Below are 18,442 nucleotides of genomic sequence, written 5' to 3'. Positions count from 1 at the left end.
AAAACAGGTTAGATTGAATGGGGAGAAAGGCAAGTTAAGTGCCACCAGCTTAAGAGGAGACAATAAGGCAGAATTAACTTCTTGATCCTTCTTCCTCTAGGACAGGGCTGTGCAAAATGGCTTGCAGCCCACCTACAAGCATAGAAATTTACATAAATGCTTTAGTAAAGGAAGCCAAGCTACTGCAGAGCTCTCACTAAAATGGCAAATCAAAATATATTGTCTATTGTTTCAATTAAAACCTAAGGTTGGACAGCCCTGCCCTAGAATAAACAGATTCTAAATGTAAATGCTGCATTCCATTATATTAAAAGGCATCCTCCTTTTCATTCTAAGAAAAGAAGAAATGTTACTGGGCTTAAATTACTGTTAACATTGTTACCCTGTAACTGGGTCAAAGTTATTTATTTAAAGGAAATGAAAACAAACAAGAATTAAGTGTGCAGGTTAGTAGTGGTAGAGGATATAGGTACTCACACGATTATTAATCTGTGACATCAACTTAAGGGTAAGAATATAATTAAAAGTAAATATTAAAAAATGTCTAAAAGCTTTCGTACAGTTCCAATGATACAAAGGAATGAATGAAATATGACTTTTGATAGAAATGTATTGCATAGATAAGGAAATGAAGAAAGGATACTTTACTATGTGTATTTCAAGAATACCTTCAACTTTAAGCTTTTCTTTCTCTTGAGCAGCTTGTAGTTCAAAGTTTTCTTTATTTTTTGCTTCAATTTCTTCTAGTTTCCTTCTTTGTTCTTCTTTTTTCTTTCTTCTCTTTTCCTTTCTCTTTTCTCTTTTGGCAGCCAGAGCCAACCTCCTACTTTCTTCCCTTAACTATTGAGGGGAATAAAAAAAAAAATTTAACTGAATTCTAAGAAAAAAATTCTCATTTCATACTAGAAATTGTAACTTGTGAACTCAAAGTGTAAAATTCTGAAACAAATTTGATTCTTTTAAAAATCCAAAACATTACTTTCTTTGTGGGTAAGCCCACACTGAAATCATCCAAAATTACAAGAGAATGTATCTGAACTTGAAAGACACTCAGGAAACATTCAGTTAAGTAATCAATGTACTGAGGGAAGAGAAGTAGGCCTCTGAGAACCCTTAGCTAGTAAATTCAATGGTTTTCTATTATTAAATAATATCATCTGTTAATGTCTCATCTCTTGATCTATAACTTCTTTTACAACTTCTAGCTCCAAATTTTCAACTATCAACAAGATATTTATACTTATATATCAGAGAATCACAGAATTTCAGAGCTGGAAAGGACCCTAAGGTACATCTTATGTGACCCCCAATCTACAAAAGAATCCCATCTATCATTCAAGTGTGCCAAAATAAAATTTATGATCTTCACTACCCAGATGATAGATTATTGTTCCACTCCTTCCCAGTTTTTAAAAGAAATTATCATTCTCCAACTCAACTAGCGTCAAAACTTTCAAGTTCTCTTTGAAGCCTCCTTCTCCTCCAAATTCTATTATTTCCTCTTTCACAATTTCAGACTTAGAATCCTCTATTTCAACAATCCCAAACCACAACTCATTTCCTCCTCCAATCCATCTTACATGCTTCATCTACATTCATCATGTTTGCCTTCTCCTCAAGACTCCACAAAACCTCTACACTGCCTTTCCAAACAAATCCAAGGACCTGTCCTCAAATGTAAAACTTTCATAATCTTGTTCTACTTTATTCATCTACCACTGATTCCCATGACTTGACTATACATACGTTCTATCCTTAACAACACAAGACAAAATATTTACGAGGTTTTGCCTTTTTCCAAACAACAACATTTTCTAGAACATGGGTTCACATATATCCTAAGCCAACCAAGGTCCCCAGCAAACAATTAGAAAGCTAGTCTTCCGTATCTGAAGATGTGTCATTTTTGGTTGAAAATAGCTGCCCTTCCCCAAAGGGTTTCTGGGGAAAGGGAAGCACCAAGAAAGAGTCATTTGCAAAATTGGCTCATAGAGCAACATCAAAATTAGAGGATGATGCCATCTGTATATTCTCCACCTGGTGAGAACATGCAGGAAAAGGAAAATAATTAACAACCTCTTGGAGCAGGCACACTCCAAGACATCAAAAAATTGTCTTCCCATGCATTCCAGAAATTTAAGATGTGTTTGTGTTAACAAGTTCCTTCTTGAGGGAAAAAATACTTCGAGAAGGAGAAGACTTTCTGCAATTTTTGATGTATGTCACCCTTAAATGAGACATCACAATTAGCTGATATCCTTTGGTGAAGGGGAGTTATAGTTTAAGAACAATATGCAAGAAAGGCTTTGGCTAGGGAAGAAGAGCATCAAGGAGACAGGAAAGGAGGATCAAGAAGGAGACAGGAAAGAACTATGCCTTGGCCTCGGTGGTGTTTGGTGTACAACTACAATATACTAGTGCTTTATAATGGCAGCATGTTGCCAATTGCCATATTTGTTCTAGAAAATTCCAGACCCTCAGGACCAACCCAATTCTCTAGCACAGCTGCTCCAATTCATTCACCATTCATCACCCTCTAATCTTGCTCTTGGTTTGACCTTCCTAGGAAAGAGGGAGGAGCTATGCAATAGCTGTCTGACCTAAGAGAAAGAGGTCATACTTTTTCTTCCTGTGACTCTCCAAGCCTTTCCTGTAACTGAAACCTCTGAATTGATGTGTCTATGCAATTCCTGTCTGTAGTCACAGGCTGATGGAACAATGGCATGTCTCCAAATAACACATAGCATAATATAGAATGCTGTGTCATAAAATGGCTTTAGAATTCATCTTGGTTCTCCCTGGAATCATAATAGATTGCTTATGCTGAGGGTGAAACCATGCTTACCCCTGGCACCAGTGGGGAATGAAATTCCACTGTATTCAATAAAGAATAGGTTCTTAAATGATCAGACACAGAGTTGTAGAAGGACATTTCATCTGTAAGAAGAAATCACTCTATCTGGACTTTAAAAATAGCACTGGTACAATCAAGGACAGTCTCTCTGTAGGCCCATAATATTTGGAGGCAACATCAAATAACTTTACCACAACTATGTTAATAATTAGATTAGAACTGACAAGAATACATAATCACAGTAGACACAGATTTAATTTAGAAGCTGTATTGCTTATATCACCCTCTATGATGACTATGTTAATTATGTCTTGCCTTAAGACATTTTTTTATTCTTATGATCCATTTTTCCATATCTGTTTTGTGTACATGTGTATACATACGGTCAGTCACAGTTACATGTGTGTGTCATCTCCCCTTATTGAAAGCTAAGTGCCTCAAGACAAGATATTATTTATGGAATTTTTCTGTCCTCTCCCCAGGGCCTGGCACTTAGTAGTCACTAAATAAATGCTGGCTGAACGACTGAGTATGTACAGCATCCTCTGATTTTTGGGACTGTTTTGCATCTAAATGGTAAATTAACACTTACATGACTCCAGAAAATTAGCTAATCCTAATGAACAGCCTTGACTGCTATTAAAGTAGGTGATTACCTTTTCCAAGTCTAATTCCTCCAAAAGGATGCTTGCATTTTTGTTTGCTTCAGCAGCCTGTCTATCTTTGGCTTGTACTATTGACTCCATACACAGGTGGCACTTTTTCAGCATCTCCTAAAACGAAAAAGGAAATAAATTTTCAATCTAAAAGAGAACTGCTATGTGACGAAATTAATGGCATAAATCCCTAAAATATAGTTTTCATCCTATACTGGAAAGAAGACTTAGCCTCAGAGTCAGGAAGACGAGCTCCAGGCCCACAACACCCATGGACTGGCCTTGTGACCCTGGCCGAGTCTCTTCCCTTTTCCCTGTCTCAGGCAACTCCAAGACTGTCAGTGCAGAGATGGAGCCGACATGCACTTCCACTGATGAAACCACAGGTCCAGTCAGTCTTTCTCACTTAGACGCCACCTTCCCAAATCACAAGAAACCGGGAAGCTGACAGTTTGAATGTTGGCTTAAATAAGCAACACATACGCGCGCGCGCGCACACACACACACACACACACACACACACACACACACACACACAGCTCTAGCTGTCAAAGAAATAAGGTGTTTCATGAAGACTCCTCTGAAAGAGCCATTTAATTGACCTGGGGTACTGGAGATGTTTCAAAGAAAAATGAATTGCTTATAATTTCAGCTATAACACCCTACTCATGAAGGCAGATGAAACAGCTAAGGGCTCTGTTCAATTTGATACAAATCAATAAACATTTATTAAGCACTAACTATGTGCCAGGCATTGTGCTAAGCAGTAAGGATATGAAGAAAATGCAAAGGACAGTGCCTGCCCATCAGGAGTTCCCAGTCATAATGGAGGAGACAGCATGCAAACAAGATACAGAAAGGATAAATTGAGGGTGATCTCAGAGGGAAGTTAATAAGGCCAAAGGCCTAGAAAAGGCTTTCTTGCAGAAGGTGCAGCTTTTGCTGAGACTTGAACGAAGCCAGGAAAGCCAGGAGACAGAGATGAGGAGAGCCAGTGAAATGTTTTCTGGAAGGAACAGAAAAGAAGTCAGTCTCACAGGACCACAAAATACAGAGAAGTGTAAGAAGACTGTAAAGATAGGAAGGGCCTTGAAAGTCAGATGATTTTATATTTGATCCTGGAGGTAACAGGGAACCACTGGAGTTAAGGGAATGGAGGCGTGATATGGTCTGGCCTGTGCTTTAGGAACACTACTAACAGGTAAATGAAGGACAGATTGGAGTGGGGACTAACTTGAGAGAGGGAAACAGGCTCTTGTAATCTTAGAGGCATGTGGTGATAGGGTCTCTGTATCAGGCCACTTGCAGTGTTAGAGGAGACATGTTACTAAGGTAAAAATTACAGAACTTGACAACTGACTGGACATGGAGGTTGAGAGTGATTTTAGTTAACAGATGCAGGAGAAGAGCCTTCACAAAGCACATGCATGGAACGGATGCATTCAGGGTTAATATAATAAAATGCATCTCTCAAAAACCCAAAGCTACCATTGTTTGAAATGGGAAAACAGAAACTTTCCCAAATAAATACGAGACTAAACATGCTCTTTTCCCACTATTATTTGATATAACTGTGGAAATGCCAACAAAAAGCAGAAGAAAATAATTAAAAAGCAAGCTATTATGTACCCCAAAGAGGCCAATGATAAGAAGGAAGCTTCATATACATCAAAACATTTAAAGCATCACTTTTTGTGACAGCAAAGAACTGAAAACAAAGTAGATGCCCAGAAATTGGGTACATAGCTAAATAAACTACAGTGTGCATGTGAGAGAGAGAGAGAGAGAGAGGGAGAGAGAGAGAGAGAGAGAGAGATGGAATATTATCACACTGTAAGAAACAATGCATGTGATAAATACAGAAAAGGCTGGCACATTCTAGTGGAGGAATCCCACATATAAATAGGTAAAATATAATATAATTGGAGGAAGAGGAGAAAAAAGCAGAAGAATAAGGCAAGACTTACCCAGGGGAGGTATGCCTGAGATAAGTCCTGAAAAATGCTAACGATTCAGAGGCCAAGATGAGAAAGGACTGTATAACAGGGACAGGTTTGTCTTGCCCATGCCAAGGCCAAGAAGAGATGAACACTGAGTTTGGGGAATTAGGAAGCAGGCCATATGAAGGAAAAAGATAGGTCATGAAAGGCTTGAAATTCTAAGCTGAGCAGTTTTGATTTTCTCCTAGAGGATAAAGGGAGCCACTGAAAATTATTGAAAAACAGATAGATACCAACAAAGTGGTGCTTTAACAGAACGAATTCAGGAAGGAAGAGCCTGACAATGACAACTTAAAAAGCTCTTGAAAAAGTCCAAGTGATAAAGAAGATGATGAAGGCCACTCTGTGGCAATGGCAGGGGAGACAAAAAGGATTGGGAGAGATTCAGTAGAAGCAGAGTTGTTTTGCATGCATTCATCAGTGGTCAGATCCTTCAACTTCTTTGTGCTTTACACTGCCCTTTGAAAGACCAGAAGTTCTGATTCTTCACAGATGATAGTATTCTATGACTCACTGCCATGTAAGAACAAGAATGAAAACAGGAAAAAAGCCTGGACCTAGGATTTCATAGATTTATCAGTGTAGTTGAGCAATTTCTCTGCCCCTTACTCTTAAACAATGGTCTAAGGAAATAGAAGTCTCGTGTAGCATCTCAGAGCACATCTATGTCAGTAGTAGGACACTGGACCCAGTTCTTCCTGGGTTTGAGGTTATCTACTACACAACAGCACTGAACAAAGTGAACAAATAAGTGAATCCAGGACATTTCCCAAACACAGCCCAGCATAGCTTCTGCTTCTAATCAGATTTTAAGCCCAGTTTACCATGTGCTCAAAAGATTATCTATTTATGGGCAAGCCTATGGCTCATCTGACTGCAAATTCCATCTGAATGATAGTTCTTGTCTAGCCACTTGTTTTTGTCCTATGCAGGTAACAAGGTTTACCTCTTTTTGAGCAGCTATGGATCTCACTGAGAAGTTTTATTGTTATACTAGAACTCAAAAGCTTTTGCTTGACATGAATGATTGGAGGTTGACTAAGCAAACTTTCTCTGCCATTGTATCTATTAAGCAATCTAATATGATCTTGGAACATATTAGAACTCTAGAAGACCCAAGTTTGACTCTCACCCGATAGGCACATGAGCTGCACAATCTGGGGCAAATCACTTAGCCTCCCTGTGCCTTAGTTTCCTCTTCTGTGACACAGGGATAATAAAGCACCTACCTCACAGGTTGTCTATGGTGATCATCAAGGAAGTTAACATATGTAAAGTGCTTTGAAAACCTTAAAGCACTATAGAAATGCTGTTATATGCACAAGAAACACCTTGTTGGAGGAGACCTTTTAAGGCTGAGCTGTGCTCTAGAAGGTCAAAGCTTTTCTTCATAGCTAAGAATCAGGAAGCACACAGTAGGACTTTTCCCTGTGTGCTCAGCCACAAACCTTTATCATCTTGATGGCTGTAAAGATCCAGTCTGTTGGAAGATACCATTTGGGAAAGCCTCCTGCTACTTCCTTTCCAGATTTTTGCCAAGTATACACCTTTTATTTGTATAAATAATCCTAAAAAATTTTGTAGAGATGAGAAAGTAGCATGCTAATAAGGCTATGATTTTCTGCCAACATTTAGGTCTTTCCCTCTCTCATGTGTTATGAAAACAGTTCATTCCCCTCCTCTTCAAATCATGCTGCCTCTAGCTCAGGTTTGTTCTCCATCTGTGTGGGGCAGGCCCAGGACCTCTTCTCATCTTTTTTATACTCATGTCATTTTTACTACCTATGCAGCACATCAGAGACTGTGATGTCAGGATCTAAAGTGCAGTTCCACTGACACTGATGGACAAAAGAGTTTATTGCAGATTATCAACCAGAATAAGATCTTTCCTCTTTTTCTTTAATAGTCAGTCCAGTTACATCTTTAAATGCTTTGCAGAAGATGAAACTTTTTTGTGAGGGAATTATGCTTAAAAGAATAAACTTCAGCCATTTAGAAAGTTCAGCCAGTTTGGAACACCTCACTGGCTGATGATGGCAGATAAATTAACTATTACTGTAATACTGAATTGTGATGTTCACATGAAAAAATGATTACCAGTAACATTAGGGTAATTGATATGTACAAAGATATAGCTATATGAAAATATCCTATATTTAGGAGTTTGACAAATAGAGATCATCTATTTAGCACTGTCATGTTTACAAAGTATCTAAAAAGATCTGTGAATCTCAGAGAACTATTTTAGCCACATGGTACCGGCAGCATACAGCTGATGCAGAAGAGTAACTTACCTTATCTGTGATGGTTGCTATATATCTCATGCACTCAGAATCGGAGGGAAACTGATTAACTTCTTTCACCAAGTAACGCACCACTTTCACATGACCCTGAAAATAAATTTCAATTTTACTTGGGGAATGTTACAGAAATATCATTTAAAATGCAGTCAGATATTCTGCCTTAACTGAAGTAGTTTATCACTCACATGCAGGTAAAATTGATGATCTGGTTACAAAGAATTCCATAACGAAGAATTCCTCAGGAAATGAGCTTTTTCTCAGATACTTGTCAGTGTTTTGCTCCATAAAGAAATAACATGGCTGACTGATATTTAGATTATTAGTAAAGAGAAGAGTATTCAGGAATTTTTTTCTCTAGCATCAGGCAACCTTATATCCACCTACATCTCAACAACTATAGGTAAATACAATAAAAAATCCAAAGCTCTAGAGACAACAAATTCTTTAACAGGTGAAAAAGGATTAGAAAAGTAGGAATGATTTAAGAATCAAAGACCTTTTCAGTTCTAATTCAGATAAGTCTTGATAATGTTTCTATTTTTTTTAAAGTCCTGAATACTACAAATGTGTTCCAACCATCAAAAACTTATAAATAGCTTTGTTCACCATACCAGGATACTGTGAGGGATAGTAATGATCTTGAAATGCCTAAATAATGTACGAATACTCTGAAACTGATGAGTGTTCCTTACTATTTATCACATGAATTTCATGTTCCAGATGCTGGTGTTCAAGGAGGTCTACAATCTGGTGCCAAACTAATTTGACTATTTTACAGCATAAATTCTACGCATTAGCCAACCTCAACTACATAATAATACGCCACACACAAATAACCTTCAGTACCTCAAAATTCTTGTTCCCACATTTCACTCTGTCTGTAATTTCTTCCCCCTTACATTTTCATCAATTAATATCCTACCCATTACAAAAAGTTCAGCTAAAATGCCAATGCTCCATGACGCTTTCCCTGGCGATCACGAGTGGCACTAATCAATTCCACTTTTAGAATACACAGATCTCACCACTAATAGGGCATTCATACATAATACTTCCTAGATGGTTTTATTATCTCCTAATTTTTGTACAATTTTGTTTCTTGAACAGCATTTTAAAAGAAACTATAATAGGCACTAGGAGGAAACACTCAATTCCTACTTTCAAAGTCTATTGAGCATCTAAGACAAATCAATGTGACACGTGTAGATAATACCACAAGACAGCACAAGACCAGAGGTCAAAATGCACAATAAATACTTGAAGAATTCAAGGAGACCTACATGGACTGGAATGAGAGAAGGCAAGATTGGAGGTAGGAAGAAAAGCTTGACCCTAAAGGATGGTTAAGATTTAGGAGAGGGGAAGAACACTATGGAAAGGTGGAGATAATGAGCACAAAATGTTTGGGGAAACAGAAAAAAAAATAAAGCTTAGACAAAAGATTTGTATTTAGGAGTACTGAGCGAAAACTAAGTGAAAAGGGGGAAAGGGTCAGAGCTGATAAGTAATAGAAGGCAAAGAAATTGCATAATAAAAGAAGTGTGGTATTTAAGAAAAATTAGAGACATGCAGGCTAGATTTTTAGAAGCAAGATTACTAGAAGAAAGGAGACCAGTTAAGTCAATGTGAAGGGAAGAAGCATCCAATTGAGGGTGGGAACAGCAGGGTAAGTAGAAAAGGGAAGAGGAAGGAGTCAGTGAGGGACATGGAAAGTGAGTAGAGATGGAAGATCAGCACCAATGGTTTAACAATTTATTTTCTATTTAAAATATTTCATTACTACAAAAAAAATTTGCTGTGTATAAAATAGAATTTTACTTGTAAATATTCAGGAATATTATTTTCTCCCTCCAATTACAAACATATACATTATTTAAGATTTCAGTTGTGGCAGGCAGTGCAGTATTTAGAATTCTAACAGAAAGGGCTTTAGATTCCTGGGTCTGCTATTTAAGGAGGTGATCATGAGTGAGGCTCTTCTTCATCTATAAAATGAGGATGATGATGACCATATAATTTTATCATTTTGAGGAAAACATGTTATAAACTGTCAAGAGCTACATAAATGTGAGTCATTATTTCAATGTGATACTGTCACTACAAACCATAGATTATTTGCAAGAAGTGTTATGGTAAGCATTCTACAGAGCAAGGGAAATTGCTACCACAGGATCACAGACTTTAAGATGAAGGAAACACAGGAGGCCATTTAATTCAATACTTTTATTTCAAGCATGAAAAAATTAATTCCCCAAAAGGTGGAATATCTTGCCCAAATTCAGAAAGGCAGTAAGTAGCTGATCTGCAATTCAAACCCTAACCAACCTTAAGAAACCTCTTGTTCCACATCCCACGCTATTCTTCCCATAAAACTTCATTTCTAACATTAGATATAACTTCCAATGACTGACTAGAATCTATTCCGTTTGTAGATGTCTAAAAGGGCTAGCTATACATTTCACCTCTTCTTTTCTCTGTTAATATTTGAATTCTCTGGCAAAGAAATGAGATAATGCTAATAATTAAGATAACAGAGATAATTAAACCTACATTACCCTCTAACCTGCAAACTCATGTTGGCTCATTGAAAACTCTTGATGGACAGAGTCAGTGATGCCAGAAAGTTTGGGGATAGGGGGGTCCTCTCTCCTTGCTACTGGAAATGTGAGCTCCCTCCTGCAACACCACATGTTGTGGTCCTACTTCTGGTGCTCTCATGATTCAAATCCAGGTCCTCCATGAGTAAGAAATGAATGATTCTCATTTTATCTGAGAGACTGTCTCAGAATTTGTTTACTTATTATCAACTGCTAAATCATAAAAGTCTTTTAACGTGTAAATAGTACTTTAAGAAGAATCAACTGTTTCCACCCCAAAGAAAGCTACAAGACTTGCATATTACCTTTCTAAATGCTGCCATAAGGGGAGTTATCTTTCGATTATCAGCTGCATCCACATCTGCCCCTGCTTGTACCAGTAACTGGACAACATCAAGATGCCCACCATTGGCAGCTAGCCACAAGGGAGTATTCCCCTTCTTATTACGAACATCAATATGAGCTCCCCTAGAAAAATAAATATATTATATATTAAGTGAAAATAAAATAATTTCTATGAAATTAAAAAATTAGTAGTCACTGAAAATATTACTGCAAGAAAGACATATTTTAAATCTATCCAGGAAAAGAAATACACTCTTCTAAATGTCATTTTGTTTTTAATCAAGTCTTAAGAAAAAAAATCCAAAGATATAGAAATCTCAGGAGTTAAAGTCCTAACTTTTCTATATAATCCCCACAAAGACTTAAGGAAATGATATATAGAAAATTATGCTTGAGTGAAAATTAGGAATATTTTACTATTTTACTATCTAATATTGTACAAACATGCTAGATACTCAGGTGAAAAAAAAAGGTGACTTTAGTCTTCAAATTTCAATTTACACATAGGAATTTTTAACTGTACTTGAGTCTCGCCATAGGTGAAAAACATGAAATTAGTGACTATTTGTTACTGAATTCTACTCCATAGGAAGGACAATATCCAATGTTTGACCAAAAATAGGGTAAAAACCTAAATGCAATTTCACGTCTGACCTTTAGGAGACATAATACACAGAATTAAATTCCAGATACAATCTCATGAATCTACTAATGAGCACTTCCTAAGCACCCACTATGAACCAGGCATTCTAAAAATAGAATATTGTCTCCAAGATGACTGAGGCCAATGACCCATTTCTGACACTTTTAACAGTACCATCACCTCTGCTGTAGGCTCAACTTAACATTCAATGACAAAACAGGATCACCAATGAGATCTTACATTTTAGCTGATCCAAAAGAATTAAACTGATGATTACTGAAATACAGCTACAGGACAGGAGAGACATGAAGATAAGCACTGCATTTGAGGAATCAGTTTTTGTCTAGTGATCTAATGGGAGTGGGCATCATCTACAACAGTCCTGAAGAGACACATTTATCAAATAGTTAAAAAATAGAAACTACAGAGGATGTACCAATGCTACTACACAACAACATCAAAAAACAATGACAGAAAAAAGGACTAACTTGATTCATGCCCAATGTGCTGCTAACGACCCGTATTTCAGGTACTCTTGTGCTCATACAAACAAGTAACACCACCAGTGGTTTCATTCTCGAATCTGAAGACCAGTCCTACCTTACCTGCTAATGAGCAGTTCACAGAACTTGTAATGCCCTTTATCTGCTGCTATGGTTAAAGCTGTATCTCTTGAGGAGGGCACCGGAGGAGCATTAACATCAGCACCTTTATCTAGAAGGACTCTGCCTACCTCCGCATAGCCACCAGAAGCAGCTTCCATTAGTGGTGTTAGGCCCGTCTAGAAATAAAGGAAAATTGGAACATGTAAAGGCATAACTTATTTTAGAAATAACCACAAACAAGGTAGTAAATATTGTCTGACTGGCTCCATTATTACATTATTTCCTATTAAAGTCAGTTATCAAAACAGGCACAGAACTCTGACATTTGGCAAATATTTTTGGATAAGAACTGAAAAAAAATAAAAATGAAAATACCAATTTTAGCCACAAAGTACAGCATTGTCATGTGAGGTATAAAAATGAATCGTCTAAAGACAACTCTAAAAAACCACATGCACTATTTTTCTCACCTTTGCTCTATGTTCAACATTGGCTTTTCTGTCAAGGAGAAGACTGACCACTTCAGTTCTTCCTTGGAAGCATGCTAAGGTAAGGGCTGTATTACGGTTAGTCTCTATTTGAGCATTAATGTCAGAACCCATGTCCAAAAGAAGTTTAACAGCAGCTGTATGGCCATTCATTGCTGCCAACATCAAAGGAGAAATGCCCAATTTGCTACCAGTTCTGAAATGGGAAAAATACATATTTTAAACACAAGACTGGACCAAATATGTTAATATTTCTTATTTATGCAATATTTGCTTATTAACATAAAGAGGTTAGGCTAGCTAGACTCTTAAAGAGTGTCACTCAATCTGTGAACAAATTTATTAAAGTACCAACTGTGTGTATGACGCTGTGTGCTGGGGAAACCAAGAAAGGCAAAAGACAATCCCTGATTTCAGGAAGCCATAGTCTAATCAAGGAGACAAGCATACAAACAACATGGAGAAACAAAAGAGTAGGTCTAGAGGCTACATCAAAGCATGGAGGATCTATTTTGGATCTAGAATTCTTTGGTGTCCGACTTCTTTTGGCTATATGAATACAGATAGTCACTGAGGCATTTATTAAGCATCTATCACGTGCTAAGCACTGCTTTCAGAGCCATGATCTAATTGAAGTGACAACATGCAAACAACCACGTACAACAAGGATAGATACAGGATAAGCTGGAGAAAACCAAAAGAAGAATAGGATCAAGAAATGCTTCTTGGGGAAGGGATGACTTTAGGTGTCACCTGAAGGAAGCTAGGAAAGGAAGACAACAAAGATGAGGAAGGAGAGAATTCCAGGCATGGGGGAAAGCTAGAGGAAATGCTGAGTCAGGGGATGGACTGAGTATCTTCTGTGAGAATTATCAAAGCTGACAAGTGTCACTGGATTATGGATTATTGGGAGAGGTAAGAGAGAAAGGTGTAAAAAGATTGGAAAGACAGGCAGAAGGGGCCAGGTCTGAAGGCATTTGAATGTCAAACAGAAGATTTTAGGTTTCCTCCAGGAGGCGATGGGGAACCACTGGAGGTGACTGAGCATGTAGGTGGCACAGTCAGACCTACACTTTGGAAGAGCACTTTGAGAGCCAAGTGGAAGATGAGTTGGTAGGGGGAAGAGAAGTGAAGCTCAGAGACTACCCAGAACCCTCTCTGCCTGAGGTGATGAGGGCCTGCACCAGGGTAATCACAGTGTCAAAGGACAGAACAGGGCATATTCAACAGATGTCACAAAGGTAAAAATCAACAGGACATGGCAACGGACTGGAAATGAAGGGTAAAAGAGAGAGGAATTGGGATGACACCTTGCTTCTGAACTTGGGCAACTGACTGGGAGGGTAAGGGAATCCACAAATACAGTAGGAAAAGGTAGAAGGACAGGGGTGGAGGGTGGAAATGTGTTCTATGTTGATGACCTAACCAGTTCAAGATGTCCAAGAGGCAGCTGGAGATATGAGAATAGAGGTCAGCAAACTGGTCAGACTTGGATAAATAGATTTCAGAACTCTCAGAAAAAAGGGGAAAAGGTAGAATGGCATAGAGGCCAACGGGGCTAGGCTGAGTTTGTACAAGGCTTCAAAAGCTAACAAGAGTTTATATAACGTATTAGAGAGGCCAAAGGGAGCTACTGGAGTTTGCTGAGTAGGGTCAAGACATGGACAGACACATTTTTAGTCCATCAACTTGGCAACTATGTGGAGGAAGGACTGTAGTGGGGAGAGGCTTGAGACAGGGAGCCCAGTAGTCTAGGAAAGAGGTGAGAAGTCAGCGACTTAAATTTACTTTGGAGGGACCAAGTGTTGAGGCAGAATCTAAATCCAACTTTTCAATTTCTTGAGCGTACATTTTCTTGATTTTAACATGACAAAAAAAATTACTCTGCTTTATTTCTATCAAAATTTAACATTTCATCCCCATAAAACCATGGATGGCCAGTACTATTATTGTTAGTTCCATTTTATAAACAAGGAAACTAGAGACAGAGAGCTCCTTAAGGGTCTGAGGACAGATTCAAACTCAAGTCTTCCCGGCTCCAGTTTAGGCAGCATTCTGACCACTAGGCCACAGAACTGCTTTCTTGTATACTTTCTGTTCCAAACTTGGTAAGTTCTGGGAATTAAGTACTTTGAAAAGATGTCACAGGAATAAGGAAAAAAAAAAGAATAAAGCTTACCGGGAATTAATCTCTGCTCCTGCATTTAATAATATTTTGATGATGTTCACGTAACCCCCAGAAGCAGCTAGGCTCAGAGGCGTGTAGTCAGAAACATTCCTGTGTTCTTTATTTGCCCCTCGAGCTAAAAGCAGCTCTACCACCTAGAATCACAAGAAAAATGTTTTTTTTTCTTTTTAATACATTTTGATATGTTCATTTCTGTTCTAAATAGAGCATAAACAGACATAAAATAGTTGTGACACTTAATACCTTAGAATTATATGAATGCAATGGAATATTACTGGGCTCCCAAAATGAAATGAAGAATTGAGAGAGACATGGAAAGAATGCCATTAATGAATATGAAGAGAAGAAAGCAGAACCAAAAAAGCAATACACATAATGACTAAAAAACAATTTTAAAAAATAGCACATTAAAAAGCTACAAATTTCAGGTTAATATATATAATAACCGATTTGGGTTCCAGTTGACTGAGGTTAACACACTTAAGAAATGGTAAACTAGGAACGGAGCCAAGATAGCCAAGTACAGGCCTGGACCCGGCTGAAATCTTCCTACATTCCCTCCCCCAAAACAAGTTTAAAATAACACCTAAAATCTAATTTTGAACTGGTAGGGCCAACAAAAGGAAGAGGGAGATATTTTTCCAGCCTAAGACAATTTAGGAGGTCCACAGGAAAGGTCCAAAACACAGGGTGGGTATAGACCTGGAGAGCAGCAGGAGCACCAGTGCTGGACTTTGGAGACAGCAGCAGCAACAGCAACAGCAGCAACAGCTTCGGGAGCTCTCTGCCCAAAGACAGTAAGGGGATCATAAAACTGGTCAGAAAGAAATTAGTGGACCCTCTGCTGGCACTGAGTAAGACTGGCAATGAGTATGGCTTGCACTGATCAGTTCCAGGATGGAGAGAAACACCTGTAAGTAGTCACAAGGGACTGCTAACACCTGCAACTGCAGGGGAGCAGGAGTCCTTCCTGGGTAAGGACCAGGGCTCAGATCAGGAGAGCAGTGACCACATCTCTTCAGGACCACATTACCTCGGAAGCGCCAAAAACTTGCAGATGCCCAGAAGTAGCTCTGAAAACAGCAGCAAAAAAAAGCCTAAAGCTTAGCACAGTGCCTCCCCACCCCCAGGTGAGCAGAGCCCGACTTCAGTAAGTTAAGTAATGAGGCTAGAACAATGAGCAAACAAAAAAGGACTTGACCATTAAAATCTGCTCCTGTGGCAGAGACATAAGGTCAGAAGAAGATAATAATATGAAAACAACTGCAAACAAATCTTCATAGAAAAATGCTAATTGGACTCAAGCTGAACAAGAATTTCCGGAAGAGTAGGAAAAAATGGGAAAAGAAATGAGAGGGATACTGGCTTCCACGTAAAAGGAACACAGGGTTTAGAATATGATATTCCAGAGGGCAAAGGAGCTAGGATCACAACCAAGAATAACCTACCCAGCAAAACTAATTATAAATATTTCAGACAGAAAAATGGACACTTAATGAAATAGAGAACTTCCAAGCATTCCTCATGAAATACAAGAAATGAATAGAAAATCTGACATTCAAACAGAAGACTCAAGAGAAACATAGAAAGGTAAACATGGAAGAGTAAACATAAGGGACTCAAAAGAGTTAAACTGTTTACATTCTGATATGCAAAGATGATACGCAAAACTCTTAAGAATTTTGTTGTTAGTAGGGCAGTTAGAGGGGCATAACTGTGAGGAGGGGTAAGAAGGATGCAGTAGAAGGGGGTGAGGAAAGGCAGAACAGGAAAGATTTTCTTATGCAAAGGAGGCATGAATGGAAGAGCTTTTACAATGGAGGTAAAAATGGAAGATTGAGGGGGTGTCAGGCAATGCTTGAATGCCACTCTCACTGGAATTGGTTCAAAGAGGGAAGAACACACACATGCACATATAGAAATCCATCTTACTCAATAGGGAGATAGGAAGAGAAGTGGATAAGAAAAGGGAGTGAGGGGGAATCAGGCTGGCATAAAGATGAGCGTGTATTGGGGGAGGCAGTGGTCAGAAGAAAGACTTCTGAGAAGGAAGAGAGAGAGGGAAATGGTAGAAAGAAACAAGATAATGGGATAGAGAGAAATATAGTTAGTGACCATTAGGATGAGCTAACCATAGAAGAGAAGTGGATAGCAGAATGGACTGGAAACTAGAATCTAGCAATACATCATATTCAAGAGGCACACTTGAAACAGAAAGACAAACTTAGAGCTGAAATGAAGGGCTGGGACAGAGTCTATTATGCTTCAGCTGAAGTGAAGAGGGCACGGGTGGACATCATGATCTCAGACAAAGCAAAAATACACCTAATTCAAAGAAATAACCAGAAAAACTACATTGTGCTAAAAATTTTTACAAGTTTCTCTAATAAAGGCCTCATTTCTCAAATATATAGAAAGCTGACTCAAATCTATAAAAGTAAGAGCCATTTCTCAAGTGATAGTCAAAGGATATGAAGAGGCACTTTTCAGAAGAAGAACTCAATGCCATCTATAATCATATGAAAAAATGTTCTAGATCCCTAATGAAGGAAAATTAAAACAACTCTGAATTATCACCTCACACCTATCAGAAATAACAAATGCTAGAGTGAAAAGGGGAAAATAGTTGATGAACTGGTCCAACAATTCTGGGGAAAAATCTGGAACTATGCCCAAAGGGCTATAAAACTGTGCACACCCTTTGACCCAGTAATACCACTACTAGGTCAGTACCCCAAAGACATCAAAGAAAAAGTAAAAGGACCTTTATGGACAAAATATTTATAAGCAGATTTTTCTGTGGTAGCAAAGAAGTGGAAATCAAGGTGGATGCTCATCAATGGGGGAATGGCAGGACAAGTTTGTACCATGTGACTGTGATTGTGATATGATTGTGCTGTAAGAAATGTATGAGCAATGGTTTCAGAAAAAAACATGCCAAGACCTATAATAACTGATGCAAAGGGAAGTAAGAAGAACCAAAAGATGATGGTGCACAATAACAGCAATGTTGTAATGATGATCAATTGTGAAAGCTGTGAAAGAAAAATTTTATCAATATAGCAATCCAAGATAATTCCAAAGGAATCATGACGAAAAATGCTATCTCCAGAGAAAGAACTGATGAAATCTAAGTACAAATTGAAGTATAATTTTCTCATTTTATTCTTTATTTTTGCTTCCTTTTTGTCCACTGTCAGAGATGGAACTAATGAATTCTGAATGCAACTAAAGTATAATTTTCTTATTTTTATTTTTTTTTGGCAATATAGCGAATATGAAAATGCTTTGCTTGATTTCACACATAAACTGTTTGCTTTCTCAGGGGGTGCCAGGGGTAGGATGGAGGGAGAAAATCTGGAACTCAAAATTTAAAAAGAAAAGAATATTAGAAGTAAATAAATAATTTTTAACAATTTTAAATAAAAATGGTAAACTAAAATAGTGTATGGTTACATACAGTCCACCACAACTGCTATATATTACATGGTTTCATCTAATTTTTTTTTAATCAGAAAGTGCTCTGGGGACTATTATTTGTAAATAATTGATATGTTGAAATAATTCATCATACAATTGTTTTTTCTTTCTTTTGGGGAGGAGGGAGTAGGGGTGGATTACTGACAATGAACCTGAAATCCTATCTGTCTCTTCTATCACCACCCAGATCACGTCAGGCTGCCATTAATTCAGTTTAGCCACTATGTCCATAAAATCCTCCTCAAAAATTATCTTGACCTTGCATTATTTAAAAAAAAACAAA

General features: G+C 37.9%; 1 protein-coding gene across 1 annotated transcript in view; it reads right to left on the bottom strand.

Annotated features, from left to right (window-relative positions):
• The window catches only part of ANKRD17 (ankyrin repeat domain 17), a 111,962-nt gene that overhangs the window by 16,579 nt on the left and 76,941 nt on the right, over positions 1–18,442 (bottom strand). Inside the window, exons 19-25 of the mRNA XM_036764975.1 lie at positions 14,671–14,813; positions 12,474–12,687; positions 12,004–12,179; positions 10,716–10,878; positions 7,805–7,900; positions 3,511–3,627; positions 669–840 (exon numbers count right to left, since the gene is read on the bottom strand). Of these exons, the coding sequence (XP_036620870.1) occupies positions 669–840; positions 3,511–3,627; positions 7,805–7,900; positions 10,716–10,878; positions 12,004–12,179; positions 12,474–12,687; positions 14,671–14,813 (1,081 nt within the window). The remainder of the gene's footprint in view (positions 1–668; positions 841–3,510; positions 3,628–7,804; positions 7,901–10,715; positions 10,879–12,003; positions 12,180–12,473; positions 12,688–14,670; positions 14,814–18,442) is intronic.

This window comes from Trichosurus vulpecula, chromosome 6 (assembly GCF_011100635.1).
Source record: "Trichosurus vulpecula isolate mTriVul1 chromosome 6, mTriVul1.pri, whole genome shotgun sequence".
NCBI lineage: Eukaryota > Metazoa > Chordata > Mammalia > Diprotodontia > Phalangeridae > Trichosurus > Trichosurus vulpecula.
Note: the sequence above shows the minus strand (reverse complement) of the source record. Positions and strands in the feature narration are given on the sequence as shown.